Here is a 16169-nt window from a genome sequence, read left to right as displayed (position 1 = left end):
TGGACAGAAGGCTGGTGCCAGACGTGCTCTCAACGGAGCCGGTCCCACGGTGTGCTAGGTACCACTGGAGTCCGAGGATTTGCGGTCGCATAAGTCCGAGGTTGGCAAGCCCCAGGACCTCAGCGGGGAGGGATATGTCATAACAAAGAAGAGAACCAGCACAAAGATCTGCACCTGCCTGTGGCAAGTGCTTGGAATTTGGTCCTTTCGTGGGAGGGGGTGATCAGCTGGGTGACATTTTGGAGTTGGGCAGGACAGGCCTGAACCCAGAACTGCAGTGGCTTCAGCTGGCCATTCCTGGCACTGAACAGATTGGTGGGAATTGCTTGGACTGGGTCTAGCCCTTGTGCGAGATCCAACAGCCAGGGACAAGTTGTCCCGGAAGCTGTCCAGAACTGGTTCCACCCACGCATGGCACACACTAACATGGTGAAGACCCCCAGTGGTTGACTGGCTCAGAGGGGAGGGGGCACCCTGCACCACCCCTGCTTGTACCTCAGTAATAAACAGCAACTGGAGAGGGCAGCAATCCCTATCCAGCACACTACAGAGTAATCATAAGCAATACAGAAAGGGCCTGGGACAGCTACCATACACTGGGCTGGAAGAAACCAGAAACATGACAAGAGAAAGAAACAAAAGGAGGTCTCCAGACTCCAGCTCAAACACCATTGGTCCAGGAGCGGCAAACAAAAGAGATCAAGGGCAGTGCACCTGCAGTATCGGAAGCAACATCATCTGACGTAAAGAAATACCTTCATGACATTAGAGAAAAACTCAAAATAGTAATACTAATACAAGTAAGGCAACATATAAGAAGATTAATAAAAGAAATGCTAAGCACCTCTCAAGAAGACACAGATGGAAGAATGGAGGAGCATAGAAAAAAGAGGGAAACCTTTAATTAAGAATATTTTAAAAATCTAAATACATGAAACAGATTCAAAGAGATTACCAGGAAATTAAAAGCTCCATTGAAAGCAGGCAAAACTGCTTGAAAGAAACTAAAGACAGACTATCATAATTGAAGACAGGTTTGCAATGTGTGATCAAGAAAGGAAAGATCTCTTTTTAAAACTAACAAAGAACCAGGAAGTAACAATACAAAGGCTAGAAAAGGACAAGAGGATCTATTACTTAAGAATAAAAAATGTGAGTGAAGAAGCAGGAGTAAACACAAATGAAATACAAAGGCTATTTTTTTTTGTATGTGTGTTTTTCGTTTTTATCAGTACCAGGGATCGAACTCACGACTGCCTGCTTGCAAGGCAGGCGCTTATGCCGCTGAGCTAAATCCCCAGCCCCTAATACAAAGGCTATTTACAGAAATAATTAAAGAAAACTTTCTAAGCATAGGAAAAGAAGATGATATCCAGATATATAACACATACAGAACTCCAGCCAGCTACAACCAAAATAGATCTATACTCAGACATATAATAATCAAGATCCCAGAAATTCAGCACAAGAACAGAATATTATAAGCTGTTAGAAAAAAGAAACAGATCACTGATAAAGGAAAACCCATCAAAATCACAACTGATTTCTCAACACAAATCACCAAATCAAGAAAAGCTTGGAGCAAAGAATTTCAAGCCCTGAAAGAAAATGACCTCCAACCCAGATTAATATATCTTGAAAAATTCTCTCTCAAAATTAACGGAAAACAAGATACTTCCATGACAAAAAGGAACTGGGGCAGTTCATGACTACCAATCCAACCCTACAAAAAATACTGAAGGACATTCTAGACAGAGAGAGAGAAAAATTGCATGGTTTCAGGAACAGTGCCAGAGAGGCCTTAATCAATGGAGCAGACAGTAAGTGAAGGGGAAAAGTAGACAACCAGTGGCAGAAAAATAGCATAGCAGAGAGGAGGCAGGGAAGGTTAGGTATAATCACTAACACAGATGGTCTTGATACAGTAACAAAAAGAAACAACAGAGCAGATCAGGATATAGGGTCCATCAAGATGCTCTGTATAGGAATTATAATCAATCTGAAAGAAGGTTTATGGACTGAAAGTCAAGGATGAGAAAATAATGCTCTATGTGACAGGGAACCAGAGAGAAACACAGGTAGCTTGCCCAGCAGCTGCAGATAGGTTGGAAAGACATGACACTTCTGTGCAGTGGCCAACTACTCAGCTATAAGAAAGCAAAACCTTGAGGCTTTTGTAGGTAAAGGAATACAACTTAAGATCAAGCTCAGGAGCAAAAAGATTCAGAACCACTTATGTAAATAGTGGGTTGCCCCCCTAACCTAAAAACTAAAGGAGTTAGTGGGATACAAAATGTACAGTGCACCCTTTGAAAGTGAAAGTGAAGGAATTGTCTAAAAAGGGAAGGCATAGGACATTGTTAATATTGTATCATGATTTAAAACCCACATTGTTTTCATCACTCTGTTTAGTTTGGTTATATTCTGTTCCAGTCTGTCTACTTGCACTACATTTGAGGGCACAGACAGCTATTCCAAAAATAGCAGGATATACTACAATAACCATGTTTAATTTTTTATTAACTTAACCTGAAGCCCTGTATTACTTACATTGTCTTATTATGACTGACTTTATTTGAATCTGGTTGTTAGATCGCTATCCTGTCTTGACTGATTTTATTCTAATCTGTTGTTTGATAGTATCAAGTCTTAGAGTATAGGCAACTACTCTGAAGACGATAAGATTCACTAGGATACCCATTCTGGTTTGACTATTAGCCACTTTTGAAGTCCTATAATGTCTCCAATGCTTTGTTTTTATTGATATTGTCCTGAACTGCTATGTTCAATTTTACTATACCTGATGATATAGACAATTCTATTGAAAATAACGAGACATCATAGAAATCATTGTAGATCACCTTGTATTATGGTTTTAATCATGTACTATGTCCATCTATCCTTTTGTTTTGAATGATCCCATTTTGGTTTTTTTTCTCATTTGGTTTTATTCTTTTCAAAATTAAAAAAAAACCCAAAAAATAAAAAATAAAAAGACCATGTAATTAAAAAGCAGGCCAGAATCTAAACAGATGTTTCCCCAAAGAAAACTGGACCTAAGAAAATATACTCAATGATATCGGCCATAAAGCAAACACAATCAAGGCAAGATGAGATACTACGATGGCTATAATCAACATAAGATATTGTATTAGTTTGGTTACTATCATGTTCTAGGTAGGTTCCCGTTTTTTGTCACAAATTTACTTTCTATTTACTTTTCCACGCCTTCTATCCCCATGATTACCCCTATTGTTTTTCTAACCATTTTGGATGTTTTAAAGTTTAACTCTTTTAGGGGTAGCTTTTATACTTGTACTTATACATGTGTTTCTTGACATCAATTTTAAGACGAAATGAGCTCACTTACACTTTCCTTCACCTTTCTTTTCTCTACTTATTTCTGATTTTCTTTTCTCTTGCTTTTCTTGCAAGGATTACTGAACAATTCACCTTTTTCTTTGGAGTTCATTATTATTATCATTATGTATCTTCATAGACTTATTATATATATTTCCCCCTAGACTTTAGCATGTCCTCTGTGGGGAGTAGGGTGCGGGTAGACTTTTGGGATTGAATGTGGGACCTTGTACATTCTAGGCAAACATTTTACTACCAAGCTATATCCCTAGTTCTTTTTTTTTTTTTTTTCCTGAGATAGGGTCTTGCTAGGTTGCCTGGGTTGGCCTCAAACTTATGATCCTTCTGCCTCAGTCTCCTGAGTAATGGAGAACACAGGCAGATGCCACCATACCCAGCTATTACCCCATTTTAAAATTAGGTTATTTGTGGTTGTGGCTGTTATTGAGCTGCTGGTATTACCTAATATTGCAGTTACCAAACCATTATCATATGATTTGCAAATATTTTCTCATGTTCCTAATAGTTTCCTTTGAGATGCATAGGTTTTTAAGTTTTATATTGTCTTATTTGTCTATTTTTACTTTTGCTACCTGTCCTTCTGGTGTCATATCCAAGAAATTAATGCTAACTTTAATTTCCTGAAGTTTTACCCCTCTGTCTTTTTTTAGGAGTTTTAATGGCTCTACCTCTTATATTTAAGACTCTCCAGTCTTGGTTGATTTTTGTATACAGTATAAAGTAAGGATTCAATTTCATTCTTTTACATGTAACTATCCAGTTTTCCAAACATCATTTGCAGTAGAGACTATCCTTGCCCCATTGTTTAGTATTGGTACCTTTGTTGAAGACAATTTTACACATTTTTAATGTAAGCAGTTGAATTGGAATTATTTCCAATACTGTATGGGAAGATTAGCTCCTGGACTCCTTTCCCATAATCTAGATATTCTTCTGTTTTCTGTCAAGAGATTAAGCTTAACAGCTAGGTAGTAATGGTTTATGTATTATATGCTTTTTTATCTCATAAAAATGGGGACACAGACAAACACAAAGTGATCTGATTTTAGCTTCTTTTTTCACAATTTTTAAAAAGTTGTGCTGATGTTCACTGTCTTTGTCACAGTCTTTTAGAATACCTTTAGGTTTTAGGTTTTCCTTGTTGACCTTTCAGGTCTGCCCACAGATGCCAAAAGTACCTTACATAAAATAGGTATTTAACATGTATAAGATAGACAAATAGATAGACAGACATATATTGATATACATATGTATAAAATGGGAATTATTTGCGTATAACCTAATTACATTTTCCCATTATGTAAACAGTTGTCAGACTGTACTAGTATAAAGACATAAAAAAGTTTATACATGTTCAAAACATAATTTTTCCCTCAAATGCTTTTGATCTGGAATTAACTCAACTGCAGAATCCATGGACACAAAGGACCAACTCTGTTTGTAATCCTTTTTTCTAAACTGCTGTATCTTTTCCCAGAAATAGCAATTTTAAAAATCAATATGCATGTCCAAATAGACAAAGAAAGTAACAAATGATTTGTAGATAATAAAGAAAAAATGATGTTTATATCATGAATCTGTATTTTCATCAGCATAAAATAGAAACACAAAGACACAAACACTCAGATACAGACACACAGACACCCTCAATCCCGTTACCTGAAATATCTATGTGTAAGGATTCTTTCTCCTCTGTCCAGGCTTCTTTAGGAATGTTCCCCTTAATATCAGTCTCATTCTGTTTAGCGTCTTCAACCTTTGTGTCTTGTACTTGTGCTGGGTGTTCTGCAGGAGTAGTATCACTGGTACCTAAACGAGGAAAAGTAACACATCAGCAATAGCAACTCAACAAAAAAATATGTAAAGTGCCTATAAAAAGCATCTACTAAGTGAAGATTTTGGTGCTGATGTTGAAAAATTAAAAACATCATAAATTTGTTTAGGAAAGGCCTAAAATAGAGAAAAAACAACATTATATTAACAGATGTCATACAAAGTTAAGGATTATATCACAATAGAGAAAAAATTCTAAGTACTCAAAGACAGAAAAACTAATCAAGAATTGACTAAACTCTGGAAAACTGATCTGGGTATTAGAAAATGGTACACATCTTGAGATGGGAAAAAAAAGAGATTTTAGGTAAATACAGCTAAAAATTTGGGAGTCAGGAGAAGCCGAGCACCTCGAAGAGAGTATACACACTGTTTTTTTGGTCATAGTCTCTTAAGGAAGAGAAGTGAGAATTAATGTTGGAAAGGTTGGGAACTGGTGCCAGTGTTCTGGGAAATTGCTAAAAGAGTTTAGATTTTACTGTTAAGGGCAATAGGGATCAAAACTGTTTCTGGAATATTTATTTAGCAATAATAATAAAGGGATTAAAATTTTAAAGTATTTCTCAGAATATAATCTAACTTCTTAATAGAGATCAGACATGATGGTGCACATCTATAATCCCAGCACTCAGGAGGCTGAGGCAAGAGGATTGTTGCAAGTTTGAGACCAATGAGGGCTACAAAGTGAGCTCAAAGACAAAAAAAAAAAAAAAAAAAAAAAACAGAAGAGAGAAAAGGAAAGCCTTAAATATTTCACATATGAGCAAGACAGAGAAGGACTGAAGATAGCAAGAAGAGACTAGAAAACACATTTCTGTATTTCATAAGGGAACAGTCTCATTTCAGAAGACCAGAAGATCAAAGCATATGAACAAACCCATTCAGCTACCTGCAGTGTCTTTTTGCAAGGATTCTTTTTCTTCAGGCCTGGCAGTCTTAGTCTCTATCCCTTGACTGAAGATATCCTCTTCTTGTTTTTTATCTGACAGGTTCTCATCCCCAGTAATGGATACTTGAACTGAGGCTTCTGAAACAATGACATTATTTATTGCCACAGAAAAAGAAAAGATAGTAAACACAATGGACAAGCAACTCTCTCACTTCTTCCCCCAAACAAATAAAAACCCCAAGCCTATTTATAAATTAGAGAAAAGGCACCTACTAGGTTCCTATGTAACAACTGTGATATGAATTGGAAAGTTTATCATATTTTTCTGTGTACATGTAACATTTTAAGTAAAACTCATTCTTTGAGAATTTGATGCAATAGTAAATACAGGTATAGATCAGGTTGATGTCAGAATATAGCTCAATGGCAAAAGCACCTGCCTGGCAAGGTCCTGAGACTGATTACTCACATCAAAACAAGCAAACAAAAAAACAAACAGATCAGGCTTTTTTAAAGTGCAAAAATAAATTTTGAACAATGTTTTCCCTTTCTTTGGCCCATTCAAAGTTACAATGATTCATGCAGCCAATTTTGATATTGCAAATAGTTCACAAAAAGTATTTATGTCATCTAGATTTTATATATAGCACTCTCATATATTTTTAAAAAACCTAATGTAGTTACATTCTTTAAAAGTTGTCTAATACTCTCTTGATTCTCTTTTCTTATTTTTCTTTTCATATGTTATTTCCTATTCTATATTTTTCAACGAAGAAATCAGAAAGGCAATAGGGATTACTAAAAGCAACAAAGAATCAGTCATTGTTTTATTTATCATGCTATCTCTTTTCTTTTAAATTGATTATCCTTAATTCTATTATTTTAACTCTCCTAATTTCTTTCAGTCAAATGTCTTCTGGGGGCTGGGGATTTAGTTTAGTGCTGTAAGTGCCTGCCTGGCAAGTGCGAGGCTTTGAGTTTGCTATCTAGTACCAAAAAAAAAAAAAAAAAAACCCACAAAAATCAAGCAAATGTCCTTTGGAATCTTTTGAACATTAAAAGTTAATGAAATATTTCAAGGACACCAAAAATATAAATAAAATAGTGAACATCAAGTGTCTATAACTGAGTTTAACAAAGCATTACAGATAGACATGATTCCTTGACTGAAGTCTCAATGGCATTCTCTCATCTTGGTAGTAACCTTCATATTGAATTTAGTTTATCAATTGCAAAACTGTTTTTAATTCATCACTATAGTGCATTAATATCAACATTAAGATAATTAATAATATATAACCTTAAATGTACCCTTTATATAAAAAGTACAATACTGTATGTATCTTTAAGCAACATGCCTCTTTGATTTTAAGATTGTCACTTTAACATACAATTGTGACTCTCAAAGTTGTATACTATTCTATTGTGCCAACATACCAAACTCATCTGTTGATCAACATAAGGCTGTATCTGATTTTTTAATATTGAAGAGCACTAATGAGCATTCTTATAAATCTTCCCATCGGTTATGTGAAATGCAAATAGCTTCCTTTAATCTGACTTTTAATAGTTTATATGCATAAAATATTTTAAGCATGAAATCAATCATTTTAATAAGGCAGATTTACTCTCTCTCTTTAGGGACTATGCTTTAAGAAATCTTCACACTGTAGTAGAAGATTCCCCTCCTCCCCCCAGTATACTTCAGTTTATTAGTTGCCCAGGTAATAGTTCTGGTTCCTATTATTTTCATTTCTTAGAAACTGCTGGTCACTGTACTGCATAGCTGGTCACTATGATGCATATTCTAAGAACCAACTGCCAACTGCCAAGCCATTCCGCCTCTATACTCCCTGCTTACCTATTCCATATAAGGCCTAGACCACCAGAGATCAGGGTCTGTTATTTTGGGAATGATCCCATCCTTACCCGTCAAGGTAAATAAATCTGCCTCCAAATCCTGGGTGTTATTTCAACTTCTCTGCTTGCCATAGCAATACTATGGTCAAAAGGGTAGACTATCTAAATTCTAAAAGTTTAAATTTATTCTTTTTGACTGCAAATACACCTGGAATACATTTCTGTTCAGTGCCACTGAGCTAAATTCCCAGCCCGTTAATTGAGATTTTCCATGGACTTCATCTCTAAAACATACTTCACTGGGAATTCATTTCAAAAGTTGCAACATATCTTATTTCCCATGGTAAAAACAACAATTTTCAAAAATTTCTGAAGCATTTTAAAGAATTTTGCAAATATTTTCTCTCCTTGCATATGCCCAGTATACACATACAAATACATGCCCAGTATACACATACAAATACATGCCCAGTATACAAAAACGTTTGCAAAAACAAATTTTAAATAATATGTATGATATTCTCTTTTAGGATGAAAAGGAGTTAAAAGCTATTCCAGTCACCTGCATTATCTTTCTCAAAGATTTTTTTCCCCACTGACAAGGATGCCTTAGATACTGCTCTCTTACTATAGATCCCTTCCTTATGTTTAATGTTCACAGTGGATGAGAGGTTGTCATCTCTTGTGCCTAGCACCTGGGCTGGAAAATCCGGAGCAATAGCATCATTGGATCCTACAGAAAAAAATGGGAAAGTAATATAGTTAGCAAAAGTTAAAGTTGAGAAAGGCATTTTAAAATTTTGCCTCTTTGACTACTTCTATGAAAAAAGGCACCACAGCGGGAGTGTTGCACGGTAATCAGATGGGATGTCTGTCAAATTGGACTACAAGACATGTAAAATAAATAACACTAAAACAAGACAGAGAAGTAAACAATGTAAGAGAAGATATATGAAGTAGAATATTGATTACTTCAGAAGGGAGTTTATTTCTAGCCCAGGAAGATAGCTGGAGAAAGGAAAAAACTATCTTGGAGGGAAAAAATAGGCTTTTTGGTTTGCAGAGGAACGTAGGGTACAAAAGCATTTTAGGAAGAAGTTATTGCATAAACAAACATAAGAACGTATAAAAACAGTAGACACTTTTATTGTCAGCCTGGGCTGTAGGACACATTACAAAGAATATAGGAGGTATTTAAAAATAATTATTTGGGACGAAATTCAGTAGTGCCTGAAATCTCAAACGGAAGAATATAAATTTTATTGTATATGAAATGCAAAATCATTAGATTTTTTAACAACTGGATAACAACTGGCTGTGTTTTAGGAAGATGTAGCTTCCAGAACAAAAGACAAAACACTGAAAGGAATGTTGAGGATGTAGCTCAGTGGTAGAACACTGTTTTAGCATATGTGAGACACAGGGTTCAATCCCGAGCACTGCAAAAAAAAGGAAAAAAAAAATACCCTAAAAGGAAGATAATATGTCATAAAAAGTAAAAGATTTGAAAGCCTTCAAGTTTCTGTTAAAACATGATTTAATATTCCTTTATCCATTAAGAGAAACTGACCCAAAATCCATGCCATATCTAACAGGGAAACAACAGCCATGGACATATAAAACCTTGTCATAATTACATAATTATTTTCTAAAAAATTGACTTCTTTCTAACACAGGATCCCATAATTTATGCCTTTCCAGAGCTTTTAATTAATATGTGTATGGTAATAAAGATGAGAAAGTACTAGTCATCAATATAATATAAATATAAATAAATCGTGATGGATGGTTGAGGACAGACTGCAAGGATCCCTAATCAAGCATTCTGGGTCAACTTTATCCAATATGCTGGGCTCTTCTTCAGTTTCCATAACACTGCTCTCTATTTTTTATCTCTCATTCTTCTGGAAAATTTTTATTATCTTTCTTCTACCAAGTCTCAGTGCTAGCATTCCTCAAGGTTTCAAACTTGGACTCTACAATCCTACATAAACCCATAACTACCAGGATATGACGATAACCAACAAATATGCACCACCTGCTGACACTTTCCTTTTGAGCTTTAGACTCTACCACAAAAGGTCCTAGGTGGCTCTTATGTTAAATGAAAATTAGAAAATGATGTCCTTTCCTACTGGTAGTCATTCTAACAAATCCTCCCAGATGCCAGAAAGTACACAGGAGCAGCATGCATATGCACATCCTATGTATCATCCCTTGTCTTTCAACAGATGATCATGTTAAGGTACGGAACAATAATTAGGTATCTGAAAGCAGTGAATGTATAAGCAAGAGAACACACATTAGTGTAGCTAAGAGTAGCTGGGAAAGAATGCAGACATGCATGTATGTATGTCACACGTATATGTATACTTTTTTCTTGCATCTGTACACAATGTAGTATGTATGAGTACAGATTTATATTTGGAATAGCACAAGAGTAATATTACTGCTCCATAACTCTTAAGTAGAGATCTGGAACCTTGATGCCCATGTCGATTTTCATAAAAAATAGCATATAATGAGCCAGAGGTGGTGGTGCATGTCTATAACCCCAGCACTTGAGAGGCTGAGGCAGGAGGATCGTTGTGAGTTCGAGACCAGCTTGGGTTACAAAGTGAGCTCAAGGCCAGACTGAATAGCATAGTGAGACCCTGTCTCAAAAAAAAAAAAAAAAAAAAAAAAAAAAGGTAGCATATATTTATGACATGAATAGTACCATCTAGTATGTTATTCAAAATGTGTAAATCAATTCTGCCTACACTTAACTGCAGATATCTATATGGATGTTGCAATGGTTAATACATTGTGTGACCTTGAGAAGTCTAGAAGCTCAACTAAGTAACTCAGCAGTTCTATATCCTGGGTTATAGAGGACTTGTCACTATTGCTCTAGGACCTTGTTCACTGTGTCAACTTGAGAATTTAGAAGTTTAATTAAGTGTAGCCTGCTTATAAAGTAAGGGAGAAAGAGGCTTGTTCTTCCCACTTTTGCTCTTGTTGGTTTTGCTGTATTCTGCTGCCTTTCACTGCTGCCCCTATGCTATGCCATCCTGCCTTGGAGTCAGCTTATTACAGACTGAAACCTGCACAAACTGAGCTAAATAAACCTTTCTTCTCTTAATTTTGGGCATCAAGAAGAGAAAAGTAAGAGAGATGAATAATAGGAATCTCCTTTTTAATATATCTTTTTAACAGAAATATTCTGATCATCTGTCCCAAATATACTTCTCCCTCAATCTCTACTGCAGTACATATGGCACCACCTGTCACCCAGTTGCTCACTCCAGAAAACTAGAAGTCATTTTGTTTCCCACCTCCTTCTCTATCACTTTGTATATGGTATCACCTAGTCCAGGAGGAACTACCTTCTAAAATTAAATTGACTATCTCTACTTTGTTGGTACCATTCCAATATTAGGTACTGCCATTTCTGGCACTGATAACTGTAATATCCTTCTAACTGGTGGCTTCCCTTATACTCTGTCACTACCTTGGTTCTCTGACTTCTCATCAATAAATTATTTCTTCACATAGTAAACAGGATTTTACAAATATAAATCAAACTACAACTGGTTACTAGAATACAATCTGTTTTAACACAATTTATAAGCTCTTGCATGATCTTAAATTACCACCATTCTGCTTTACCAGGTTTAAGAAAATGCCTATGAGAATACTGGTTTAGAATGAGTTCCTACATGAGGCTCCAACAGACTAGATCAAAATGAAGTCATTTGTGCTAAGTGTCATGTAATCAAGCTCAAACTACAGAAACAGGAAAATTCAGAAACAGATCAGTTTTTAAATGATGTACCACATATTAGTGGTACATATTGAATATTCATTGTGGTAGTTGGCACATGTACATGACACATGTTCTTTATGCAACATATCTTAGTTCTCTTTCCATAGGCCAAAGTCTCCTATTTCCTACTTAGACCAGCTTTTTCTGTATAGAAATAGAATTTCAGACCAACTATTTGAAAGAGCCAACTTAGTCTGAGATGGTATCAAAAGGAAGTCCTTTCTCCTTACAAGGAAAGTAACCTTATCCTAACCAATCCACTTCTGGGGGTAGTTATGTTGTTTGCTTGTTTGACGCATGGCTACCTACCTTAGTTACTTTTCTTGTTGCTAAGACAAGACACATTTGATTTTGTAGAGGTTTCAGTCCAAAGTTAGCTAGCTCCAAGGCAGAGAGGCATGGCAGAGGGAAACTGCACAAGAGAAATAGTCCATGCCAAAGGCAGCAAAAGATAATACCAGCCCTCTTTTTGTCCCTTATATCCAGGCTTCCTTCAGGTGCATAGCACTCACTCCCAGGGTGAGGCACCCTCAATCCTACCCAGACCTGTGCCAAACCAATCAGCAGACTAATTTAGTAATCACATACCCTTAATTCCAGCACCACACACTTAATCTCAGCATCATGTACTCAATTCAGCCACCTCTGAAAAGTGCCCCCTGGGACCACATGAGACTTAGGGGACGTGTAGATACAAGTCATAATACTAACTTATCAAAACCAACTGCTCTATCATACCTAGCAGAGTAACTTTTCTAAGGAATACTATACATTGCTGTCTGATTCATGAACTTTTAAGAAAAGGCAATTAAATCTTTAAATTTACTGAAAAAAATTTTGAGAACCCACAATGGTTTCTTTTCAACAAATGTATCAAGTATCATACTGTTTTCACAGTAGCTATACCATTTGAAATTCCCACAGCAAGACACAAGGATTCTAATTTCTTCATATCTTCTTCTCTCTCTCTCTTTTAACATTAATAATATTGGGTGTGAATTATTATTATAGTTCTAGATTGTACTCTTCTTGTGCCTATGGAGAGAGATTATCTTTTTATGTGTTTATTGATTATTTGCATACCTTCCTTGAACAAATATAAATGTAGATTTTTAACCACATATTGATCAGATTGCGTGGGGGTTTTTTTTTGTTTTGTTTTGTTTTTGGTTGAACTATGAGTTTTTCACATACTCTAGAAATTAATCTCTTACCAGATATATGATTTGTAAATATTTAGTCTTGTTTCATGAATTATCTGTTCATTCTTTTTATATTCTTTGACATACAAATGTTCTAAATTACCTATTTTTCTTCTTCTTTTTTTCTTTTTTTTTGGTACCAGGAACTGAACTCACGACCTCATACTTGCCAGGCAGGTGCTTAAGCCACTCAGCTAAATCCCCAGCCCCTTAAATTACCTATTTTTCTAATTTTAACTATGCTGCAGATATCAAACTTTACATTTTTCTCAAATCAAGTCTTGAATGAAAGAAAAACCCTTCTTAGTCTCTTCTATTAAACACAAAAATACAATGAAATGGGTTTTTCTTCTTGTGTCTTTCACTGCAAAATACTTTTGGCATTGTTATTAACTTTGTGACTAAATTTTCTACTACTTAGACTAAAACTTTGTTAAATTAGCTCCACAGTTTACCACTGGTCACTTTTAGCACTACTTTATTTCTCTTATTTGAAGTCTTAATTTTGATCCATCTCTTCAGTTGAGTCTTCAAGTGAATTTTTCAAAAAAATCTAGAATTGGACTCTCACAAAGATGGTGGATCAGTAAGCAACAGCACACAGCGGCTCCCTGAGAGAGACAACTCAGACGCCAGAATGAAACATCCTGGAGCGGTTCGGAGCGAGGGAGATGGATCCTCTCAACCCAGGAAGAAACTAAGGGAAAAAAGCTGGTCAAACACACAGTCCTGGGGCTACCAGTGGAGCAGCTAAGATTGGCGGCCGTGGTGCTCTCGCCAGAATGGCCCAAACTCGTGATGCCGCGAATTGCCCGAGTCATCTGAACTCATACCACCGCAACACCAGAGCCGCGGTCACCCTGAAGTGGGAGGTCAGTGCGCCAACAGAGAACAAAGTCAGCGTAGAGACCTGCATTAACTCGTGGTGAGTGCAGGGAATAAGACTCTCTCAGGGGAAAGGGGCAACAAACTGGACAACTTGTTGGAATGGGGCAGGACAGGCAGGAACAAGGAATAGCAGTGACTTCAGTTGGTTGCCCCCTTCCCAGAGCAGATTGGTGGGATATGCTTGGCCTGAATCACACCCCTGGCCGGAACCCAGTAAGTCGTTCCCAAACCAATTTAGTACAGCAGCACACACTAATGCTATGAAGGCCCACACAGGTCGACTGAGGAAGAGGGAGAAGCCAGCATATGCCACCCCTGCTTGCGCCTCAATGACCAATAGCAAACTGGAAAGGCAGAAATCCCCAACCAGTGCACTTCAGAAGAACCATAATCAACAAGGAAAGGGGCTGGGACCTCCACTATCCACCTGTATGGAAGAAACTAAAAACATGACAGGAGAAAGAAAAAAAAAGTCCCCAGCCCCCAACTCAACCCTGAGAACATTGATCCAGGAGAGGTAAATACAAAAGAGACGGAGGGAAGCAAACATGTAATATCAGACACAGCATCAGTGGACATAAAGAGATATCTCATCAGAGATGAGCTCAAAAGTGAAATATTAATTCAAGTAAAGTAAGATATAAGTAGATTAATAAAAGAAATGCTAAGCACCTCTCAAGAAGACACAGATGGAAGAATGGAGGAACAAAAAAATGAGAGAAACATTCAATAAAGAATATAAAGAAAAACTACAATACATGAAGCAGATTCAAAGAGATTACCAGGAAATTAAAAATTCCATTAAAAGCTGGCAAAAATGCTTAAAGAAACTAAGAATAGACTATTAAAACTTGAAGATAAGTTTGCAATGTGTGATCATGAAAAGAAAGATGTCTTAAAAATAAGGAAACAGAAAGTAACAATACAAAGGCTAGAAGACAACAAAAGGATCTATAATTTAAGAATAAAAAATGTGAGTGAATAAGCAGGAGTAAAAACAAAGGAAATACAAATATTCACAAAAATAAAGAAAACTTCCCAATCATAGAAAAAGGAAATGATATTCAGATGTATGAGGCATACAGAACTCCAGCCACCTACAACCAAAACAGAGCTACACCCAGAATAATCTATAAAGGAAGACTCATCAGAATAACAGCAGACTTCTTGACACAAACCATCAAGTCAATAAGAGTCTGGAGTGAAATATTCTAAGTCCTGAAAGAAAATAACCTCCAGCCCAGCCTGATAGACCCTGCTAAAATGTCTCTAGAAATTAATGGAGAAACAAGATGCTTCCAAGACAAAGAGGAACTTGGGAAATTCGCAACCACCAATCCAAGAGAGAATACTGAAGGACATTCTAGAGACAGAGGAAAAAACACCGGGATATCAGAAACAGTGGCAGAGAGGCCTCAATGAATAGAGTAGACAGTGGAACAAAGGAGAAAAGTAGACAACCAACGGCAGAAAAATAGCACAGCAGAAATGAGGCAGAGAAGGTTGTCTATAATCTCTAACTTAGATGGCTTTGATACACTTTAAAAAAAAAAAAAAGAAACAGGCAGAGTACATCAGGAGGTAGGGTCCACCTAGATGCTCTGTACAGGAAATATAATTAACCTGAAAAACGGTTTATGGACCAAAAATCAAATATGAGAAAAACAATGCTATATGTGACAGGGAACCAAAGAGAAATTGAGGCAACTCGACCAACAACTGCAGATAGGTGGGAAAGACATGATACTTTTGTGCAATAGAAAACTACTTAGCTTTAACGAAGGACAACCTTGAGGCTTTTGTAGGTAAATGAATACAAATTGAGATCAAGTTCAGGAGTGAGAAAGTTAGGAACCACTTAGGTAAACAGCAGGTTGCCCCCCCCAATCTAAAAACAGGGAGTTGGTGGGACCCAAAATGCACAGTGCACCGTGTTGGAGTGAAAGGGGAGGAATAGTCTAAGAAAAGAAGGGAGAGGATATTGTTAATAGTGTATCAGGACTTAAAACCCACATTACTCACACTGCTCTGTTTAGATGGATTATGTTCTGTTCCGGTTTGTCTACTTGTACTAGATTCGAGGGCACGGACAGCAATGCAGAAAATAGTAGGATATAGTAAGGTAATCATCCTTAATTCCCTATTAACTTAATCTGAAGCTCTATATAACTTACACTGTTTTATCATGACTGATCTCAGTTGAATCTGGTTTGTTAGACTGCTGTTTTTGTTTTGACAGATTTTATTCAAAAATGTTATGATTGATTTTATCAAGTTTAAGAGTATGGTAACTACACTGAAGATGACA

General features: G+C 36.5%; 1 protein-coding gene across 10 annotated transcripts in view; it reads right to left on the bottom strand.

The window, feature by feature from the left end:
* The window catches only part of Alms1 (ALMS1 centrosome and basal body associated protein), a 229662-nt gene that overhangs the window by 115947 nt on the left and 97546 nt on the right, over nt 1–16169 (bottom strand). For all 10 annotated transcript variants that reach the window (XR_010040669.1, XR_010040668.1, XR_010040667.1 and 7 more), the window contains exons 14-16: nt 8526–8696; nt 6104–6241; nt 5041–5190 (exon numbers count right to left, since the gene is read on the bottom strand). Coding sequence is in view for 1 of the 10 variants with exons in the window: in XM_013151576.3 (XP_013007030.2) it covers nt 5041–5190; nt 6104–6241; nt 8526–8696 (459 nt within the window). In the remaining 9 variants the exon portion in view is untranslated. The remainder of the gene's footprint in view (nt 1–5040; nt 5191–6103; nt 6242–8525; nt 8697–16169) is intronic.

Source organism: Cavia porcellus, unplaced genomic scaffold (genome assembly GCF_034190915.1).
Source record: "Cavia porcellus strain 051 isolate PalLab524CR breed Dunkin Hartley unplaced genomic scaffold, mCavPor4.1 scaffold_18, whole genome shotgun sequence".
Classification (NCBI taxonomy): Eukaryota; Metazoa; Chordata; class Mammalia; order Rodentia; family Caviidae; genus Cavia; species Cavia porcellus.
This window is presented reverse-complemented; position numbering and strand designations above follow the sequence as displayed.